A 22,480-nucleotide genomic window follows, 5' to 3' on the forward strand; every position below is an offset into this window, starting at 1 on the left:
GAAAACCAACAACATCCCATATCTGCGGTCACATCTATTACTCCTATTTTACAGAGGAAAAGTTGCAGTCTTGGGTGCGGAAAAAAGATTAAGTGTTAGTATAGTTACGCTTGAATCCCTGGAGTTTTTCCTGCATGTATTTCATCCGAGCCTCCCGGGTCCGCCGCGGCGCCCCGCTCGCTCTTTCCCAGAAGGGCTTGGGAACGGGGGTGCATGATGCTGGGTCGTCCGCTCCCTTTTCCATCAACTTCCTCTTCTCCAGGTCATCGGACTTCTTGCACGTTGTTGTAAACCACGGGTCCGTTTTCATAAAACACACGCAGTCTCGACGGATACAAGGTTTGAAAGTGGATCACTTTCTCTTTTAAAATCTTCCTGATCGAGTTGTATGCTTTACATTTAGCTAAAATGTCGCTGGGGTAATCTTGGTCGAAATACACACGTCTCCCTTTCAACAGTATTTCTTTTTTGTTCCATGCAGAGCGGAGCACCAAGTCCTTGGTCTTATATTCCAAAAAGTGAATTGTGATAGACCTGGGTTTGGAGCCCGGTGGTGGCTTTGGGCCGAGTGAGTGATGGCACCACTGTACACCCAGATTAGTATCCGAGAGGGACAGTTCCTTCTTTATAAAGTTCTCTATGAATTCAATCATGTTGTCCCTTTCTTCACCCTCTGGTATCCCGTGAACATGTATGTTATTCCTGTGAGAGTGGGATACCAGGTCGGACAGATGTGTCTGGAGGTCCTTTTGTAACTGGAGAGTATGGCAGAGCACGTCTTTAACCTCAGCTGTGAACTCCTCCACCTCAGTTACTCTCTGCTCGACCTCCTAGATCCTGCTTGTTACCTCTTTCATGTCCGTGACAATTTAGTCCGTTGCCCCACTTCTTTTCTAAACTCCAACATTTCTGTTTTCACAAGTCCAGTCTTTCCCATTATTTCTCCTTTCAAGTAAGGACTTCTTTCAGCTCAGTGAGAATGTTAGCTTCAATTGCCTCCATGGCTCCGTGTAGCTTTAGCTTGCTAGCACCATCAGTTTCTTTTGGTGAAAAAACGCCTTCCTCCGCACTTTCTTGATGAATTCATTTTTTCTTTCTCTTCTTACCCCCTGGCATACTACTATGAATATTCTTAGTTGTGTTATAACCTGTCAATTTTCAAGGGGTAACCAGACCACCTGAGAGCTCAAAAATTATGCTGCACCATCCGGAAGTCTATTTCTAAGGTTTTTAAGGACTTTAACTGATGCATCAACCTTTGAAAATGGAAAGAAATCAGTCAGATTCATGGTTGCATCAAAGTATCACATGTAATTCTCCCACATCAGGTGGATTATATCTATAGCAGCAAACAGCAGCTGATCCACAAATCTTTGTCTGTGTTAATAAAGTTGGATCAGTTCAAATAGTTTGTTGCTCTGCACTTGAAAGCAGCAGTTTTTCTAATGCACCACCTTCATGTTTCCTTCATATTTGAATCCCCCTGTAGATACTGACAGGTAACCATGTCACACAGAGCTCAAGCCTTTGAATCCAGCTGTGATTGTTGATTTTCTATTGAATGGACTTTTACAAATCCAGCTGTAGGCCTGTGTTTGTCAGCTCATTAACAGCTGTTTATTTAGAGATACGTGGTCCTCACAGGACAGCCACTACAAACATATGATTTTATAGAATATGATGCATTACTGCAGATTCAACACAATAGAAAGGATTTGAAATGAGCTCAGCCTTAAACATGTGCAGCAGTAATATTGATCCATAGAACACTGATGGGAACATTTTTCTGCACAATAAGTACTTTGACTTTTCATACTTTATGTCCAATTTGCCAGTACTGCAGTTTTGTGTGTAGTGAGGTGTTTTCATGGTGTTTTACTGGTGCTTTTACTAAAGGAAGGCTTCTATCAAATTCTTCCAAATGTTGTCCAACTGAGCTGTGTGATGAAGTGAGTGTGACAGAAACACTCAGACTGTGTTTCTCTGCTTCATCAAGTCAAATCTGGTCCTCAGAGACTGAATAAAGTCCTGTCCCACTAACAGCAGCTCCAACAGTCTGTTCACTGCTTTCTTCCTGTCAGTCTTCATCTTTCTGCTGCGTCTCCTCTTCACACTGACCACTTTCTATCTAACAGTGAGCTCCCAGTGAAGCAGCAGCATTCAGCCTGTTAGAGTCAACACAAATGTCTCCACCCAAGCTCATGTTATGCTTTGTTGTCCTCTCAGTCCCCCAGGTGGAGGTAGATTCAGGGGTGGAGTCTGTCCAGCTGTCCTTAAAAACCAAACTTCACCTGCCTGAAGACGCTAAAGTGGAGTGGAAGGACTACAGGAAGGTCCATGTGTATAAGAACGGCTCTGACCAGCCTGAAGAACAGCACCAGTTTTACAGAGACCGAACGAAGATGAATGAAGACCTGCTGAAAACTGGAGACCTCAGTCTGACCCTGAAATACCCCACAGATGGAGACAACTCCACCTACACCTGCACCGTCTACAACAGGGAGGGAAATATCCTGCTGAAGAAACAAGTGGAGCTGAAAGTCAGAGGTCAGTTCTGTAGATACTAATTCTGTAGATGGAGTTTATTCCCTAAAAGCTTTTAGTTTAAATCTATTTTCAGTTCATTCAAATAATATAAATTCTTCTAATTAATGCTTCAATCTTAAATCTGATCAACCTGTCTCTCATAATTGGCTATGTACCACAGGCCTTCAACTTAGAGCTTAGAGACTTGGAGCTTTTTATTTTTATTGTGCAGTTTCTTGCACAGCGAAATTGGGTAGCTGGACCACAAAGGTGCTAAAGTAAGAAGAAGAGAAACCAATATACACCGAAGGCGGGAAAAAAAAAATTAAATAAATAGAATAAAATAAAAAGCAGTGTATATGTGAGTGGAACTATATACATGGTGTATGTGCAGGAAACATCGAAACAGACTGGGACCAAAATAATTGCACATGAGCCAAAAATATTGGCAAGCTGGCAGTAGTTAAACCTTTGCTTAAAAAGCCATCTCTAGACCCAGCTGTTTTAGCTAATTATAGGCCAATCTCCAAAAGTCCTTGAAAGAGTAGTTTTCAAACAGCTAACAGATCATCTGCAGAGGAATGGCTTATTTGAAGAGTTTCAGTCAGGTTTCAGAACCCATCACAGCACAGTAACAGCTGTAGTGAAGGTTACAAATGATCTTCTTATGGCCTCTGACAGTGGACTCATCACTGTGCTTGTCCTGCTAGAACTCAGTGCTGCGTTCGATACTGTTGACCATAATATTCTATTAGAGAGATTAGAGCACGCTGTAGGTATTTCAGGTACTGCACTGCAGTGGTTTGTATCATATCTATCTAATAGACTCCAATTTGTTCATGTAAATGGAGAGTCCTCTTCACACTGTTACGTACCCCCCACGGTGGTAGAGGCAAAGGTAGGAAGGAGACAGCAACACCGGACAACCACAATCAATGAAGGAGGAGGACAACAGGACAGTTAAGAATCAGGCAGGATTTATTGGTTGCTTGCCTTGATAGTCAACTTAACAACAGAAAAAGGTGGGGGGAGGAGGACTGGGCGGTTGAGCCCAATCAAAGAAAGTAATAAAACAAAAAGAGGTCTACAGCTTCCAGGGCCTAACTAAAACAAAAATGCAAAACAAAAGGCCTACCTAGCTGCTCGACAAAAAGTCAGTGAAAACATACAAAGATGGCATCAACCGCATAACCTAGTGTGTCTAACAGTTTAAAACCTGCAACCAGTGTATAGGGTACCCCAGCTTACCTGTCCAGCCTCCCACCACACATAATACAAAGAAGCCTGTTCGCAAGTGTTTGTCATAGCAGAAGCCAGCAGCCACCAGCTGGCCAGGGAGCTGCTCATTTATAGTGATCCTCGGCGTGTGATTGGCCAACTGGGCCCAGACCAGCCAATAGACACATGCCAATCAACTTTGAATTGGCCAATAGGAGGAGGCTTGACACCTGAAAGATAAATAGAACACAACAGCAAAGCCACATCTCTTGGCACGTAACACCCCCACCCTTAAAGAACCAAACTCAGGGTTTGGTGACATCTCTAAACAGCACGGGAGAGTGCGTCTGCTACAATGTTTTCTGAACCTTTTTTGTGATGGATATTGAGAGTATAATTCTGAATAATCAGTGACCAACGCATAAGCCGCTGGTTGTGATTATACATTCTAGAGAGGAAAACTAAAGGGTTGTGATCTGTGAATACTTGAACTGAACTCTGACCTGACTCTATATAGACTTCAAAATGTTGCAAGGCCCACAACAAAGCAAGGGTCTCCTTTTCAATGGTAGAATACCTGAGCTGATGTTTATCAAACTTCCGAGAGAAGTAACTCACAGGATGGTCAATGCCCTGGGTATCCTCCTGGAGAAGCACCGCTCCGGCCCCAACTGCGCTGGCATCTATTTCCAGTTTGAATGGTAAAGAGAAGTTAGGAGCAGACAAAACAGGGGTGCAACAAAGTAAGCCCTTGAGGCTTTCGAAAGCCTGCTGGCAACTCTCAGACTAGAAAAACAGCTTTGTGGGACTGGTTAAGTCCGTCAGAGGGGCAGCAACAGAAGAGAAATTCTTATAAAATCGTCGGTAATATCCTGTCATCCCAAGGAAACGCCGCAGTTCTCTCCTGGTGGATGGTTGGGGGAACTCCCTAATCGCAGTGACTTTGGCATCTGCAGGGCGCACTTTTCCTAGACCAACTTGCTGGCCAAGGTAGAGGACACTGCCTCTAGCAAAATCACATTTGGCAAGGTTCAAAGTGAGAGATGCATTTTCCAGGCTAATGAAGACTTCTTTCAATGTAGCCATGTGGGTTGACCAGTCACTGTTATACACAACAATGTCATCCAAGTATGCTCTGCAGTTAGGGATGTTTCCCAACACTTTATTGACCAGTCTCTGAAATGTTGCAGGGGCATTGCACATGCCAAAAGGCATAACTGGTCAGGAGTGACAAAAGCTGAAATGTCAGATGCTTGCTGTGTCAAAGGCACTTGCCAATACCCTTTTAACATATCAAGTTTAGTGATGTATTTTGCAGGCCCAATTTCATCAATACAGTCATCGATAAGAGGTAAGGGATGTGCATCTGGTACAGTGACAGAGTTCACCTTTCGGAAGTCAGTACAGAATCTTGGGCTTCCGTCTGGCTTTGTGTCTAGGAGACATGGTGAACTCCAAGAGCTGGAGCTTGGCACCGCGAATCCATTCTGAAGAAGATACTCAACTTCCTGTTTTATGATTTCCCTCTTTGTTGGACTAACCCGATAAGCGCGCTGTTTGATTGGTGTAGGGTTAGTCAGCACCACATCATGTTTTATGACAGTGGTTTGAGACGGGATGTCATTGAACAGAGATGGGAATCCCAATATGAGTTTTATGATATCACTGCTCTCTTCAGCAGGAAGGTGGGACAGGTATTGTGGTAGTGTTGACAATATCACAGAATTACCTAGTCGAGCACTTTGAGGCTCAGCACCCCGTAACACCAACCCATCTTCATCTGGAGTAATCTCCACCTTGGTAACAGAAGCCATCGGGGATGTAACCACTTGCTCTTGGACCACAGATGGCACAGTTGAAGGTTCACGCGAGTTGTACAGCTTCATCATGTTGACATGACACACCCGAGTAGGACGTCTGCGGTCTGGGGTCTGAATAATGTAGTTGGTCTTGCTGAGTTTTCTCTCTACAACATAAGGACCAGAGAATTTAACGGAAAGAGAGGAGCCGGGCACCGGAAGGAGAAGGAGCACTCTGTCACCTGGCTGGAATGAGCGGTCGACAGCCCGCTGGTCAAAGTGTCTCTTCATTTTCGCTTGTGAAGTGGCTAGTGCATTCCTTGTTAAGGAACAGGCCCTCTTTAACCTGTCGTTTAGTGTTTTGACATACTCAGGAAGGCTTTTGGTGTTGTCCACCGGATTAGCCAGCCTCTCTTTAAAAACCTTTAAAGGACCCCTCATCTCACGCCCAAACACAAGTTCACCGGGACTAAACCCCAGAGACTCTTGGGTTGCTTCACGACAGGCAAATAAAACAAGAGGAACACTTTCATCCCAGTCCCGTTGAGAACTATAACAGTGTTTCCTTAACATGGACTTCAAAGTCTGATGAAACCTCTCTAACGCCCCCTGACTTTCAGGATGGTAAGAACTCGAGGTTGTGTGTTCAATGCCTAATGTTTTCAGGGCTTGGGCGAATACTCTAGACTTAAAGTTAGTGCCTTGGTCTGTTTGCACAACCTTGGGCAGACCAAAGGTTGAAAAGAATCTCAACAGTGCTTTGACAACAATCTGAGCTGTAATCCTCCGTAGTGGGATTGCCTCAGGAAACCTAGTTGAAACGCACATGACCGTCAACAGAAACTGGTTTCCAGTTTTAGATTTAGGTAAAGGCCCCACACAGTCAACAATCACTTTTTGAAATGGCTCCTCTACTACTGGGATAGGACAGAGAGGAGCTGGTGGGATTATTTGGTTTGGCTTGCCAGTCATCTGGCATACATGGCATGTACGGCAGTATTGAACAACATCAGATTTCAGTCCTGGCCAGAAGAAATGTTTCAGAATTCTGCTGTATGTCTTGTTAACCCCCAAATGTGATGACCATGGGTGGTCATGTGCTAAGGACAACACCTGGGTACGATAGGCAGTAGGTACAACCACCTGATAAACTGCAGACCAGTCTGCGTCTTCTGAGACCTGACTCGTCCGTCTGCGCATCAGTAGACCTTCATCTGAGAAGTAAGCCAGCTTTTCCTTCTTGGCATCCTGTTGACTGAGGATAGAAGAATGACACTTGGACAGGGTTACATCATTTTTCTGTGCAGTAATGAACTCCTCTCGGGAGACTGGCAAATTCAGGATTTGTTGTGTTTTGTCAGCAGGTGGAACTTTGGCCTGACCCTTAGATCCAGGGGTAAATGTGATCACGTCACCAAAGGGATCTGACCTCATACAGGAATCAGCCAAGTCAGGACCATACTTTTTTGTCTGGGCCCTCGTAACTACACAAGCTGGAAAAATGGCAGGCTGATCTTGGGCTGAGTCTGAGGCCAGACTCAGCTCGGGTCTGTCTAACACTTCAGGAACGGGCATGACCTTGCCTCCAGCAAGGTCATTACCTAGGATGAAGTAGATACCTGGGATAGGCAATGCAGAACGAATAGCCACTTTAACAATCCCACTGACTAAGGAAGACTGAATGTGAACAGTGTGCAAAGGGGCAGATACAAATCCAAGTTCTACTCCCTGGACAATAACACTAGACTGGCAAAAAGACTCCTCCGAAAACGGTAAGACGTTTTCTCTAATGATGGACTGAGAGGCCCCTGTATCTCTCAGTATTTTTACTGGCTGTTGATCTTTTAGATTCCCAGTCAGTGAAACCACTCCCTCTAGAATGAATGGTTTGAAACAGGGATCGGGGTGGTTATTGTTCGGTTGACATGCCCTCCCGTTCTCTGTAGCTTTAATCAGTCCCACCCCTTTTTGTTGTGAGGATAGTTGCTGTTTACGCTTTAATGCCTGACAATCTGCAATGAGATGACCCTTTCTGTGGCAATAAAAGCATTCACGCTCACCATGGGGAGGTGAAGGTAGTCTCACTGGCCTCGCAGCAGAGCGACTAGACTCAAGCCGTGCTGAGCGCAAGGCTGTGGGTCTATCTGGATGGGAAATAGGTGAAAAAACATTCTTATGTGTTAACACAAACTCATCGGCCAACACAGCTGCTTTTGACATTGACGTCACCTTCTGTTCATTTAAGAACATTATGACTCTCTCAGGTAATGAATTTTTAAAATCCTCAAGTATCACTAACTCGCGCAGAGACTCATAATCATCACCAACTCCGTTAGCAGTACACCACTTATCAAAAAGAGCCCCTTTTTCATGTGCAAACTCAACATATGTTTGACTGCTGGACTTCTTGTGGTTCCTAAATTTCTGCCTGTAGGCCTCAGGTACCAGTTCATAGGCACGTACAATTGTTTCCTTCAACACTTCATATTTCATGCTCTGCTCTAGCGAAAGTGAAGCTACTACCTCCTGAGCTTTGCCCAGTAATTTACACTGAAGTAAAATAGGCCACATGTCTCTTGGCCATTTCAGAGCAGTAGCCACCTTTTCAAAAGCGTTGAAATATGAATCCACCTCAGTCTCACGAAAGGTAGGTACTAGAGCAATATTTTTGCTAACATCAAAACTTTTTGGGGAGACTTTTGGGGTTTCTTTAGTGGCATCTGTTTTCTGCCCTGATGACACCCTCAGTGCTTCTACTTCAAGCTGCTTTAACCTGATTTCCTTTTCAGCTTCTGTCTCAAGCCTACGGATCTCCAGCCGGAGATCATAATCTGCTTTACGCACCTTATCCTTCTCCTGTGCCTCCAACTGTAAACGTAATAAACGAACCTTAAGCTTTGCATCACTGCTAGATGTCTGGGATTCTGGAGAGAAAGGCTTAAAGCGAGGCAAAGTTTGGGGAGCCGCATCTGACTTAACTTGGGCACCCGGAGGTGTAGCAAGTAGAGCTTGCTCTTCAGTTCTGAGGTTAACTACGGTGTTCCTCAGGGTTCAGTGCTAGGACCAATTCTGTTTACATTATACATGCTTCCCTTAGGCAGTATCATTAGAAGGCATTGCATACATTTTCACTGCTATGCAGATGACACCCACCTTTATCTATCCATGAATCCAGGTCACACACACCAATTAGTTAAACTGCAGGAATGTCTTAAAGACATAAAGACCTGGATGGCCTCTGACTTTCTGTTTCTAAATTCAGATAAAACTGAGGTTATTGTACTCGACCCTGAAAATCTTAGAAACATGGCATCTAACTAGATTCCTCCTCTGGATGGCATTACCTTGGCCTCCAGTAACACTGTGAGGAACCTTGGAGTCATTTTTGACCGGGACATGTCCTTCAGTGCAATTTTATATACATATGTAGGACTGCTTTCTTTCATTTGATCAAGAATCCCTCTCACATCTTCGGCCTGTTCAAAATGCTGCTGCCCGTCTCTTAACTGGTACACACAGCCATAAAGATATCTCACCCATTCTGTCCTCTCTTCCCCACATAGCAAAATTGGTATGGCCCCAATCTGGCGCACAGAATGTGCTTAGACATGGCCCACATACCGCAAAAAATGACGGCCCTTTGGTGTTGTTGGAACTATACTAAATAATGTTATAATAAATACAGTTTAAAGTGGTAAGGGTGTTGTTTGCATTGAAGTATAAACAGAAATACGATTTATAAATAAGGTGTTGATGTTGGCATGAGTGTTGGCAGTGCAGTTATCCTCCAATCAGGGTGGAGGTAGGGCATGTTTGACAGCCTGTGGGTAAAAACTTCTGTTGAGTCTGTTTGTCTTCGACCTGATGGACCTGTAGCGTTTACCAGAGGGAAGGGGGGGGGGGAGTGAGTGTCCAGGGTGCGAGGGGTCTTTAATGATGATGTTGGCTTTCTGCTGAAGTCTGCCAGTATAGATGTCTCTGAGGGGAGTTAGTGAAGTGCCGATTGCCCGCTCTGCTGCCCTCACCACCCGCTGCAGTTTCCTCTTGTCCTCCGCAGTGCAGCAGTTGAACCAGAGTGTGCAGCAGTAAGTCAGAAGGCTCTCAATGGTGGAGCGGTAGAAGTTTACTAGCAGTCTTTGGGGTAATTGGGCCTGATGTAGTTTCCTGAGGAAGTACAGCCTTTGTTGTGCTTTCCCTACCTGGTGGGAGATGTTTGTGGACCAGGTAAGGTCGGCCGAGATGTGGACTCCGAGGAACTTAAAGCTTTCTACTAGGGCTGCACGATTAATCGTTAGAAAATCGCGATCTCGATTCATACTTATGTGCGATCTCATTTCCAAATGACAACGATTTAAAAAAAAAAGAAGAAAAAAAAGACGACGACGATTGTACCGCATTTTGATCCGGGACGTAATCTGCATGAAAACAAGCGCTCACTCTTCCTGCTCAACAAATGACAAGGGCGGAGCCTTATACCACGTGATACAGAAGCTGTGCCGTGATGCTCAAATTGGCAGGGAAAAAACAACGGAGAACACGTCAGGGATGACGAGAAAGCGACAGGAGAAAATCCGTCCCGGTCAACCACCCAAACATCAATAACGGGAACCTTATACAGCGCTTCCCTATCCGGTTGTTCAGTCTGACGTCACTGGCCGTGTCTGGGCCTAAACTCCGCTGCAGGTCCATATATCAAACGATCACTGTGGCATTACTGAGAGTTGAAAAACTGTCTGAAGTCTTTCATCTTTAATAAAATGATCAGTGTTCTGCTCTACCAGGTGTAACAATTGAGTTTAACATCCAGGCATCCATGAAAAATGGAATTTATGACATTTAACGGCGTTAGAAGTTAGCAGGAAGTTAGCTCGCTAGCTTCTATCTAAATACAATATAGCATGTCCTGACTGCGGGGTTTTGGAAACAAATTCAAACGTACAGCTCTGCTATAACTTCCAACATAAATGAAGACAGAAAACTAAACAGCAGTGACGTTTGTAGGGTTACTGAAACTTGGCTAGCTGGTATATAATGATGTGCTACGTGACCGCTAGCGACACAGCTATGTTAGCATAATATAAACAAGCTAACTTTTTTTCCACTCGATGAAAGTTAACGTGAGTGTTCTCGGTGGTCAGGAACAAATGTAATCGCATGGCAGGATGCTGTAAAAGGACTAAACTTCAGCCAGGAGAACAAGTGAGATAATCCATCCACAATACGAGGTTAGTCATTCATATACTGCTGCATGGGCTGTGCTGTAGTTACATGTAAGGTTTTAAAAACTGAGCTTAAATAAATGATTAGCAGTAATAAAAGCCGAGGGAGGTAAACAGTGATCACTGACTGTTTTATGACACAAAAACACAAAACCCATATTAAACGCAGACTACTTTAGGCCCGGAAGTAGGATTCATCACGTCATCACTGAACAACCGGATACACGTCGAACTCCCGCAGGCACAAAGAAATTACGGAGGCTATTACTCATCACCTGACCAAAGATATATCAACACTGTGCAAAACGAGGGATTTAGGAAAATGATCAACACCCTAGACAAACGCTACACAGTGCCGTCCCACAACTATTTTTCTATTGTTGCACTACCTGCTCTATACACGCAGTGTCGAGCAACGGTGGAGACGGAATTTCAAGCAGTACGACATTTTGCGGCAACCACAAAATGTGAGGCATTTATTGTTTTTCTGTTTATTTATTGTTTTTATGTTCAGTTTCAACTGTTACGAAGTTGATGTGCAGTTAATAAGTGCAATAAATATTTATATTGGAAAAGAAAATCGTGAGAGAATCGTGATCTCAATTCTAAGCAAAAAAATCGTGATTCTCATTTTATGCAAAATCGTGCAGCCCTACTTTCTACCCTTTCTACCTCCTCCCCATCAATGTAGAGGGTAGAGTGCTCAGATCGCTTTGTTCTTCTGAAGTCGATTACCATCTCCTTGGTCTTGGCTGTGTTCAGATGCAGGTTGTATTACGGTGTATCCATATAAATGGCCCACCCTGTATGTGTAATAGGTGGAATTAAGACACAGTTCCAAAAGCAAACACACTTGGTCGGTACTGAGAGTGTCCTGTTGCAGAGGTTAGGGTCATCCTGTAATCTCTTACAGACTACATCTAGCACTTCCATGACTGGGATGTAGGTGAAGAGAGATGCAACATCGTATGAGACCATGGTTTCATCTGCCTCCATAATGACATCTCTCATCTTCTCAACAAATTACAAGGTGTTCTGAATGTGATGTTCAGAGCTGCCTACCAACGGGTTGAGGATCTAAGTCAGAAACTTGGAGTTTTTATAGGTGACTGAGTTGATCATACAGACAATCCGTCTTAAAGGTGCACCCTGTTTACGTATCTTCAGCAAACCATACAGACTTGGTGTAGATTCCCCTGGATACACCCTGTGGTTTGAGGTCTAGGCTTTACCACAAAGGTCTCACAAGAGGAGAAGTAGTGGTGTCAGTCCATGGTGAAGATACAGTACGTGGCTGGCTTCGACGTCGATGTGAATGCTCTCCGCTTTCCCCCACTTTCTGGGAGCACATTTGTTGTAAAGATGATGAGTTTGCCAAGGATTTTCTAGCCTTAGTTGACTCTTTTAATCTTATCCAGTGGGTTAATGCACCTACTCACTTCAAAGGACATACCCTTGATTTTATTTTTTCTTATCGACTGGACATTTGTATCAGGGACATCAGCAACATTGGAATCTCCGACCATTTCCCAGTCATCTTTGATGCTGAGTTATGCAAAATGGACCAGAACTTTGAGGGTCCTCGATGTCTTGTGCGCATAATTATTCCTGGGACTGTGCCTGAATTTTCTGCTGCTTTCTCTAAATCTGTTCTCCCTGACATTGATCGTTCCACACCCTCTCCAGTTGATGATTTTGCTAACTCCTTTCTTTCTACATGCTCCTCTTTACTGGACATTGTGGCCCCTATGAAAGTAAAACGGCCTAGAACAGGGCTCGCAAAATTGCTAGCCCGACGTCCCGGGGCTAGCGATTTTTCCAGTCGGGCTACCAGAATCTACCCCTGCCCTGCCCGTCGGGCTATCATAGGAAGGAAAAATATATGACAATGCTTTTGCATTCTTTCGGAAATGTAGCTGGGTAATTATGTCATTGGTGTCGGTGAGCCACTGTCAATATGTGACTAGGGCTGCTCAATTAATCGAATTTTAATCTAAATTACGATCTGGGCTTTCAACGATCATTAAAAATGACTGAGCCGATTATTAGCACCTCCCTCGTGCTTTACTCTCGCGCTGCTCCGTGTGGCAAATCGAGCGCACCTCTCTGCGTTTCAAACACGCGCCACAACAATTAAGAGGAGCTAACAGAGGGAAGCTCGGAAAGCTAAGCAGAGGTTATTTGGAGAGGAGAGTGACTGCCGTTGGTTGAAAAGAGAGGTACAAAAAAACCTTCAGTGGTGTGGAAACATTATGGGTTCACTAAACATAGATGTTTACATTTTATTTTTTATATTGCAAACATTTGCACTGTAATCAGTATTTGCACACTATTTTATACTATTTTTGACAATCTTTAAAGCCATTATTCAATACATTGTTATTGTTAAATGAATATCGTCAAATAATCGAGATCTCAATTTCAGAGAAAATAATCATGATTATCATTTTTGCCATAATCGAGCAGCCCTATATGTGACATATTGAAATTGCATTTGAATTTGCGCTTGTTTTTTGCTTTCACTTTGCAATCGTGCGAACTGTGTATAGAGAGCGACAGTACTGATTGGTGAGTGACGATAATTTGCGCACCAATTCCTCTGACATCGTCTTATCAATCGTTAGCTTACTATGCGAACATGACAAGTGAAATCTCCCGCAAGAAGCTTAAACATGTGAGAGGTTGATCGCGCAGAGAATCGCTGAGCGTTATGTGAGTGCGTGTGTAAAAGCAGCAGGATATATATTTTAGTTCTGCTGAGCCAAATAAGACCGGTCAGGGTGAAGAAGTGACAGCCAAAGGAAAGCCGACCACAAAACGGAAAAGTTATGACAAATCAGACTATAAGGCAAAAAGAAAGTGCAGCTTTATGGTTTCATGGACAAAAGAATTTCTGTGGCTGCAATATGACAAGCTAAATAACCAGGGGTGCACATAAGTGGTCCACAGGTGCGCATTCGCTGTCAAAATAAAAAACGCGCACTAGATAAGAAGTTGCAACGCGTGTATGCGTACATAATTTTCTGGAGGAGGACAGGCATTTGTTTAGAACTCTTAAAGATGTCGAAGAAGCTCCTTTAAGTAATTACTTTGGTGTTCCTCCACCTCCAAAGAAATGTCAGATGGAGAACCACAAAAGAAGCGCGTATTCTCGGAAAAGTGGTTGCAGGAGGTGAGCTGGCTTCAAACAAATGATGAACGCACAGAGATTTGGTGCAGAATGTGCCGTGAAAATCCCACTCTAGCAGACAAAAACAGTGCCTTTTATATGGACGCAAACGTGCATTGCAACTTCTTATCTGGTGCGTATCTTTTATTTTGACAGCGAATGCGGACCACTTATGTGCACCCGTGTAAATAACATAATGTTCTGCCGGGTGTGTTGTTGGTTTCCCTCGATTTCTGAGTGGACAAGTGCCTTTGTTACTGGGACCAGTAATTTTAAGAAAGGCCCCCATTAGAACCCATGAGAAATGCAAGAAATGCATTATCGCTCAGTCTGCAATATCTTTCCCAGAACAAACACCAATTGCAAATAACATACTAATAATCAACCTGAAAAATCTGTTTAGAACAGCGTACTATGTTGCAAAGAGTGAACTACCACTGGCAAAATTTAGCAGTCTTTGCAAACTTCAAAAAGCAAATGGCCTCGATCTTGGTTCCACTTGCTTCTTATCTGTGACTTCAGTGGAAATTTCAAATTCAGGATCTGACACAGACTGATTCATGTTCTACACAGTTCTTACAAGTTCATAGAAATTTCTGTTCAATTAGAACCAAGTATTTGAGTTGATGATTGTAATTTTTATACAATGTTGTAATTTGTGTTTCAACAATTTTTTGATTAATGTTTTGTTTCCATTACAATATTATACTTTAATGTATAATATTGTAACGGAAACAAAACAGGAAACAAAACATAAAAAAATTGCTCCCTTTTTTATTCGGGCTACTTAAATTTATTTCGGGCTACCAAAAACTGAAGAGTCCCTGCCCGAAGGGCTACCAGGGATTTTGAAATTTTGCGAGCCCTGTAGAAGCTTCTCTCGGCCATGGTTAAATGACTCTTTACATGCTCTACGATGCTTTTGCCGCCAAGCAATCATGGCTCAAGAGTTGGCAGTTTGTCTTGTATTTGGAAGGTTGCTGGTTCGAGCCCTGGCTCCAACAGTCTCGGTCGTTGTGTCCTTGGGCAAGACACTTCACCCGTTGCCTACTGGTGGTTGTCAGAGGGCCCGGTGGCGCCAGACTTTTAACTCAGGTCAATCCTCGTCCTGAAACGCCTAGATTGGTGCCCTAGTTGTGCCTAATTTGTCCTCACCTTCTGATTTGGTGGACCATAATGTCCTTTTAATGAGGCTTAGGCATCTGGTGGCCTTCGCGGGCAGTGCCCTTAGCTGGTTTAAATCCTATCTATCAGAAAGGTCCTTTTCCTTCACCATGGGTACCTCCTCCTCCTTTATTCCCCCTGTTACCTCTGGTGTCCCCCAGGGGTCTGTGCTGGGTCCTATGTTGTTCTCTTTATACTTGTTACCCTTGGGCTGAACCTTTGATAAATACAACATTTCTTTTCACTTTTGTGCGGATGACATTCAAATCTATTTTGAACTGCCTGAGGATGTCACGTCGTCGTTGCAACAGTTTTCCGATTGTATGAATGAAGTTAAAATCTGGCTACTGAGCAATTCCCTCATTCTAAATGATAAGAAGACAGAAATTGTAATCTTTGATACTCCCATTCCTCAGGCTGAACTAATTGGTATATTTGGGCCCTTTGCTGACTTCCTTTCTGACACTGTGAGGAACCTGGGTTTTGTCTTGTATAGTTCCTTCAAGCTGGAAAAACATGTGTCCTCTGCAGTTAAATTGAGTTTCTATCAATTACCTCTAATCTCTAAGGCCAAGCCCTACATAACACGTAAGGACCTGGACAAACTCCATGCCTTTGTTACATCAAGGTTAGACTACTGTAATTCCCTTTATACTAATCTCCATTCTGCCCTTGTTTCCAAACTGCAGCTCGTTCAAACTGCAGCTGCACGTCTCTGAACTGGAACTGGCAGGTTTGAGTCTATTACTCCAGTTCTTTCCGACCTGCACTGGCTACCCGTTAAATTTCACATTGATTTTAAAATCTTATTGCTCACTTTTAAAATAGAAAATAACACTGCGCTCAGCTATCTGACGGATCTCCTCAGCTTTTATGCCCCTGGGAGAGCACTTAGATCAGCAGGCCAAATGCTCCTAATGCGACCTAGATCTCGGCTTGAGACCGGAGGTGACCGCGCATTCGCAGGTGTTGCACCCTACCTCTGGAATAATCTCCCTCAAGCTATTCGGGGGTCTGATTCAATTCAATCTTTTAAATCTCAAATAAAAACTTAGTCTTGCCTTCCCCGCCTCTTAGAGCCCACATTTTTAGGTGTACTGTAACGTATCATTTTTGCTTTATTATTGTTTAGAATGTTTTAACCTTTAGTTTGTCAGCTCATTAACAGCTGTTTATTTAGAGATACGTGGTCCTCACAGGACAGCCACTGCAAACATATGATTTTATAGAATATGATGCATTACTGCAGATTCAACACAATAGAAAGGATTTGAAATGAGCTCAGCCTTAAACATGTGCAGCAGTAATATTGATCCATAGACACTGATGGGAACATTTTTCTGCACAATAAGTACTTTGACTTTTCATACTTTATGTCCAATTTGCCAGTACTGCAGTTTTGTGTGTAGTGAGGTGTTTTCATGGTGTTTTATTGGTGCTTTTACTAAAGGAAGGCTTCTATCAAATTCTTCCAAATGTTGTCAAACTGAGCTGTGTGATGAAGTGAGTGTGACAGAAACACTCAAGACTGTGTTTCTCTGCTTCATCAAGTCAAATCTGGTCCTCAGAGACTGAATAAAGTCCTGTCCCACTAACAGCAGCTCCAACAGTCTGTTCACTGCTTTCTTCCTGTCAGTCTTCATCTTTCTGCTGTGTCTCCTCTTCATACTGACCACTTTCTATCTAACAGTGAGCTCCCAGTGAAGCAGCAGCATTCAGCCTGTTAGAGTCAACACAAATGTCTCCATCCAAGCTCATGTTGTGCTTTGTTGTCCTCTCAGTCCCCCAGGTGGAGGTGGATTCAGAGCTGGAGTCTGTCCAGCTGCCCCTTAACACCACATTTCACCTGCCTGAAGACGCTACAGTGGAGTGGATGGACTACAGGAAAGTTCACGTGTATAAGAACGGCTCTGACCAGCCTGAAGAACAGGACCAGGCTTACAGAAACCGAACAAAGATGAATGAAGACCTGCTGAAAACTGGAGACCTCAGTCTGACCCTGAAATACCCCACAGATGGAGACAACAGGACCTACACCTGCACTGTCTACAGCAGGGAGGGAAACATCCTGCTGAAGAAACAAGTGGAGCTGAAAGTCAGAGGTCAGTGTTGTAGAGACAGGTCAAAAGTCAGAGGTCATGTAGGAGTTTTTTCTCTAAAAGCTTTTAGTTTGAATCTATTTTCAGTTCATACAAATAATATACATTCTTTGATATTTTGATCTAAAAGCCAAAAATATCAGGTGGAGCAACTGTGTGTTTAACTGAACAGACTAAGAAGATGATTAAAAATGGAGTTGAAATGATCCTAATATCAAAATATGTCACGGCTGTGGTAGCAACATTGCCGGTCGAACTGAAGTCCAAAAATCCAGCTGTGGAGCGACACGCTGGCTGCGTGATCGTCGCTTCCTCCCCACAAAAGGGTCCAACGAACCGGGTAACTACAAATCCGGTGGGCCGAGCCGCAGATTCCTCCGCGGGCCGGGCAAAACATTTTCCTGGACCACAACCAAGATAGAGCCCCAGGAGACCAAAACAAAATGTCCATCACCCACATTCTGGGGCTTGTAAATAGTTCAGGGGGCAGGCCCAGGGCCCAATAACCCAGAAGTCCAGGGTCAAACAGTTCAGGGGGTCGGCCACACAGAAGGCAGTGGCGGCGTGGAAACAGTTCTGGAGGTCGACCCAGAGATCGCCAGTTCACTAATTTTTCACAAAGCCCTCTCAGGCCATGCGGAAGACGGCAGCGACGTGGGCAGAACAAATCCAGAGGCTGGACGCGCGGAAGACGGCGGCAACATTCAGGAGGCCGTCTATGACCGCGATGATGTCCAGCTAGCGGCCGGGAAAATGGCTGGCGATTTTGAGGCACTGGACGTGGATCAAACGGCGGGATGGCTGCTGCAGATGGGGATGATGCTGCAGACAAGGGCGTGGAAGCCGCAGGTGGAGGCGCTGCAGATGACAGCGTGGAAGCCGCAGGTCGAGGCACTGCAAGTGACGACGTGGAAGCCGTAGGTGGAGGCGCTGCAGGCGATGGCGTGGAAGCCGCAGGTGGAGGCACTGTAGGCGACGACGTGGAAGCCGCAGGTCGAGGCGCTGCAAATGATGGCGTGGAAGCCGTAGGTGGAGGCGCTGCAGGCGACGGCGTGGAAGCAGCAGCAGGTGGCAGCAGGTGGAGGCGCTGCAGGCAACAGTGATGGCTGGACCTCCTTGGACCCTCCAGCGAAGACCCAAGGCTGAAGTGGCTCCTCGGAACCCCCAGCTGAAGCCATCACAGAACCAGCAGATGCAAGGTCCTCTGGCGAACACGAGACAAAACCACCAGGCACAGAGTCCCTTGGCACACGAGGCGAAACCAGCAGGCACAAAGTCCTCTGGCAGGCACGAGGTAGGCTGGAGATGCGCAGAGCTCTACAGCGACAGCAGGGTGCAGTCCTCAGCTGGCTTCTTAGCCTCCAGGGGTCCAGAGTCAGCTGAGGGCTGAAACTCAGCCTCTCGGGAGGCCCTGGAGTGAGTAACAGTCTCTGAACAGGCCACCTTTGGAGGAACCAGTTCAGTGTTAATATGTTTGTCTTTGCTATGAAAAAGTGCAAAAAAAAAAAATAGTCCAAAACAGGCGGCATAGACACAGCTTCCTGAACAGAGGCGGATCAAGATGACTGAGCAATTAACTGAACAGTCGAGCAGGCAGGAAACTGAACTGATAACGGAGCTACTGGTGAGGCTACGGGCTGAACAGGTGACTGAGCTGCAAACAAAACTGCTGTCTGAGCAGCAGCCGGGGCTAACGGCAAGGCTGAATTGAAGCCTGAGTGGCTGACTGCAGAGACGGTTTTAGCTCAAGTGGTGCAGGTGAATAATTGTCCTTAACACCCTCTGAGTGGGGTTTAATTGTCTCGGGAGTGATAAACACAGAATAAACCCTCTCAGAGTTACCGAGTCTTGGCTCGGAAGGAGCAAAAGAAAGATGCCCGTAGGTAAGCTATGGATAAGGAACACATAAACCACCGCTGACATTAAAACACTTTTGATGTCACAATAGAGGGTCTTAATCATGGCAATGAAACCAGAGGAGAAACCAAAAGCCATTAAAGTATTCCAAAGATATTGGTGTTCCACCCAATCAAAAGCCTTTTCTTGGGAAATCAGACCAAAGTTTAAGCCCAATAAATTAGAGATGTCCAAATAATCCCACATTACTGTTATATTATCTGTTATTGATCTGCCAGGAATACAATAGGATAAATCTACATGTACAACTTGATCAATCACTTTCGTTAACCTGCATGCCAGTACTTTTGAGAAGATCTTATAGACAGCACATAAGAGACTGACTAGCCTCCAATTCGTTATTTCGTAAAGATCTCCCTTCTTGGGAACAAGAGTGAGCACAGCTCTGCGACAGCTTAGGGGGAGCTTTCCCCTAGCCACACTGTCATTAAGAACTTCCAACAAATCTTCAGCCAACACAGACCAGTATGATTTATAGAATTTCACAGGCAAGCCATCTATTCCTGGAGCTTTACCATTTTCCATACTCGACAATGCTTTCTACAGTTCTCGCATAGTAAAGGATCAGTCTCTTATTCTTTAATAGATTTTACCATCTCTCTTGTGACATTATGTGTATATTAAATACAGAACTGCTGAACTTTTATTTTTGTGGTGGACCACTGGAGGGCTCCATTCACACACAGTGTACAGGAAGTGTGTTGCTATTTTTACCATTTCTTCTTGGATCAACTGTAACGCACATAATTTCCTTAGGGATTAATAAAGTATTCTGATTCTGATTGTTTCAGGATGAGCTGCCATTATCCAATGACACATCTGCTTGCCTGTATCTTTTGCTCATTTCTCCTCCTCTTCTTTTCTATTTTTTCTAAACTGAGCACCTGATGGCTTTGAACGTTTCTTGTCCATCTTCCATTGGTTTTAATTTTGCACTCCAGTATGAACACCCATCCCCCAACCCGAGGATCACCACAACATAATCTAACACACCTACACCTTAGTTCACAGATTCACTTTGTCTAGGGTTTATTTCTGGGAATTCACACAACCCAGGATTCAAATCATGAATACATAATGGGCTTGGATTTACAACATTATGATTGAAATGTGCTCTATTTGGAAGCAGCTGGCCCCTCCCCTTTCGACGGGTTGCGTGTGAGACTTTAAATCATCAAACTGTAAATTTTAAATTGTTATTGATCCCTTTACCCCTAGTCCTAAAGTGTATATGTATTTTCTTACTCTTCTTATATATATTGTTTGTTTACTTGCACTACTGTAACTGGAGCCTCGTCATCTTGTCTCTCTATATCCTGGACTGTATGTAGCGGAGATGACAATAAAGTTTACTTTGACGTCAGCAGTGAGCAGGCGCACCGAGGGCTCTCGCACTCACTTTTCGTGTATAGAATTTCGAAAAAACATTGGTGCAAATTATAAGTCTGTATCATGATGTCTGGTGTTTTCGTGTTTGTTGGTTTGTTTTTATTTTGTTTTATTTTGCGAGTTGGTTATTAGATGCTGCTCCAGCCGGTCAGAGAATTCCCCGCCGCCCGCCCTCTCCTCTCTGCGCCGCAAGCAGCAGGCGCACCTCGCAAACGGAGGGCACCCTTACTCCCAGCAAATGGGCGACAGAAAACCGATCGGTGCCTGTGACATTCCCAATATGCCCTGGCATGACGTCGGGGCAGCATGAGTATGAGCATTTTTTTTTTTTTTTTTTTGCCAATGCACGTGATGCCGCCCCCCACCACGATGCCTCCCCGGGCAACCGCCCGTGTCGCCCGTATCGCCTGTATCTAAAACCGCTACTGAATGTAAATGCCTGTGTTACTGTGTTGATACTTATGCTATTGTGTAAATCTACATGCTGCCAATGGAGAGATGCCGAACTGTTTTTCATTGTTCTTGTAACAGTGACAATAAAGATCTGTTCTATTCGTCTTCAGCCTGTTAAAGTCAATACAAATCCAAGCTCATGTTGTGCTTTGTTGTCCTCTCAGTCCCCCAGGTGGAGGTGGATTCAGGGGTGGAGTCTGTCCAGCTGCCCTTCAAAACCACACTTCACCTGCCCGAAGACACTAAAGTGGAGTGGATGGACTACAGGAAGGTCCACGTGTATGAGAACGGCTCTGACCAGCCTGAAGAACAGGACGAGGTTTACAGAGACCGAACGAAGATGAATGAAGACCTGCTGAAAACTGGAGACCTCAGTCTGACCCTGAAACACCCCACAGATAGAGACAACTGGACCTACACCTGCACCGTCTTCAGCAGGGAGGGAAAGAGCCTACTGAAGAAACAAGTGGACCTCAAAGTCAGAGGTCAGTGCTGTAGATACAAAAAAAATTTTCAGTTCATTCAAATAAAATAAATTCTTTGATGTTTGATCTTAAAGCCAAAAAATGTCAGGCGGAGCAACTGTGTGTTTAAATGAACAGACTAAGAAGACCATTAAAAATGATCCTAACTTCAAAATAAAATAAAAGACAGGAAAAGAAAATCAGCTTTATTTGTTGGAGGCCGTTTGTTCATCACACTGAATTATTCCCACTTTAGGGACATGAAACAAAGTGAAGTGTAGATTGATGTTTGTCTCAATGATTTGGGCCCTGGAATCATTTCTTCATCTCCCAATTTAAGACATATTAATGTCAGCCTCACATGTCCCACAGTGGACAGATTTCTATTTCTAGATGATATTTGGAGGATTTTCATGTGTTTCTCTGCTGTCACAGCTCTTTGTGATATTTGAGCGCAGCTGTAATGTTTGTGTGGTTAAAGCCACCAGACTCCACTTGATAGGTTTGTAGCTTGAAGACAATGTTGAAGACAATGTAATTACACAGCAAAGTGCCTTTTGTTTAGATGGTTTAGGGAAGTCATTTATGGGGTCATGCTTTGACTTCGCTTGACCCCAGTTGCTCTCATCCGCTCTCCCATAACACTGCTCTTTTAAGATAAGATAACTCTTTATTGTCATTGCACAGTCATACATAGTACAATAGTACAATGACATTGGAAAACTGTCCTACGTAGGCACTACATGTAACACAACACGACACGATACGACACATCACAACGCAACACAGTATAATAACTTAGTAATAAAAAAAGAAGAAGAAGTGTATTTGTATTGCACACTGTTATTATTGCACATTAATTATTATTGCACCTTGTTATAAATATAAATATTATTATTATTACTGTTTTTACCGTTGTTAACGGTAAGTCCAGGTAGGTAGCCAGTCAGGTCAGCTATTTGCATTGACTAAAGCTATTGCCCTGTTGTAAAAGCTGTCCTTGAGTCTATTTGTTCGGGACCTCAGCAGCCTGAACCTCCTGCCAGACGGCAGCAGCTTAAAC

The 22,480-nt window shown here is 44.1% G+C and overlaps 1 protein-coding gene across 1 annotated transcript in view; it reads left to right on the forward strand.

Annotated features, from left to right (window-relative positions):
- LOC109196955 (polymeric immunoglobulin receptor-like) overlaps positions 1-4,449 on the forward strand; it is a 73,507-nt gene extending 69,058 nt beyond the window's left edge. Inside the window, exon 6 of the mRNA XM_025905218.1 lies at positions 4,317-4,449. Within this exon, the coding sequence (XP_025761003.1) occupies positions 4,317-4,449 (133 nt within the window). The remainder of the gene's footprint in view (positions 1-4,316) is intronic.
- Positions 4,450-22,480: the final 18,031 nt, after the last annotated feature.

Source organism: Oreochromis niloticus, linkage group LG3, assembly GCF_001858045.2.
Source record: "Oreochromis niloticus isolate F11D_XX linkage group LG3, O_niloticus_UMD_NMBU, whole genome shotgun sequence".
NCBI lineage: Eukaryota > Metazoa > Chordata > Actinopteri > Cichliformes > Cichlidae > Oreochromis > Oreochromis niloticus.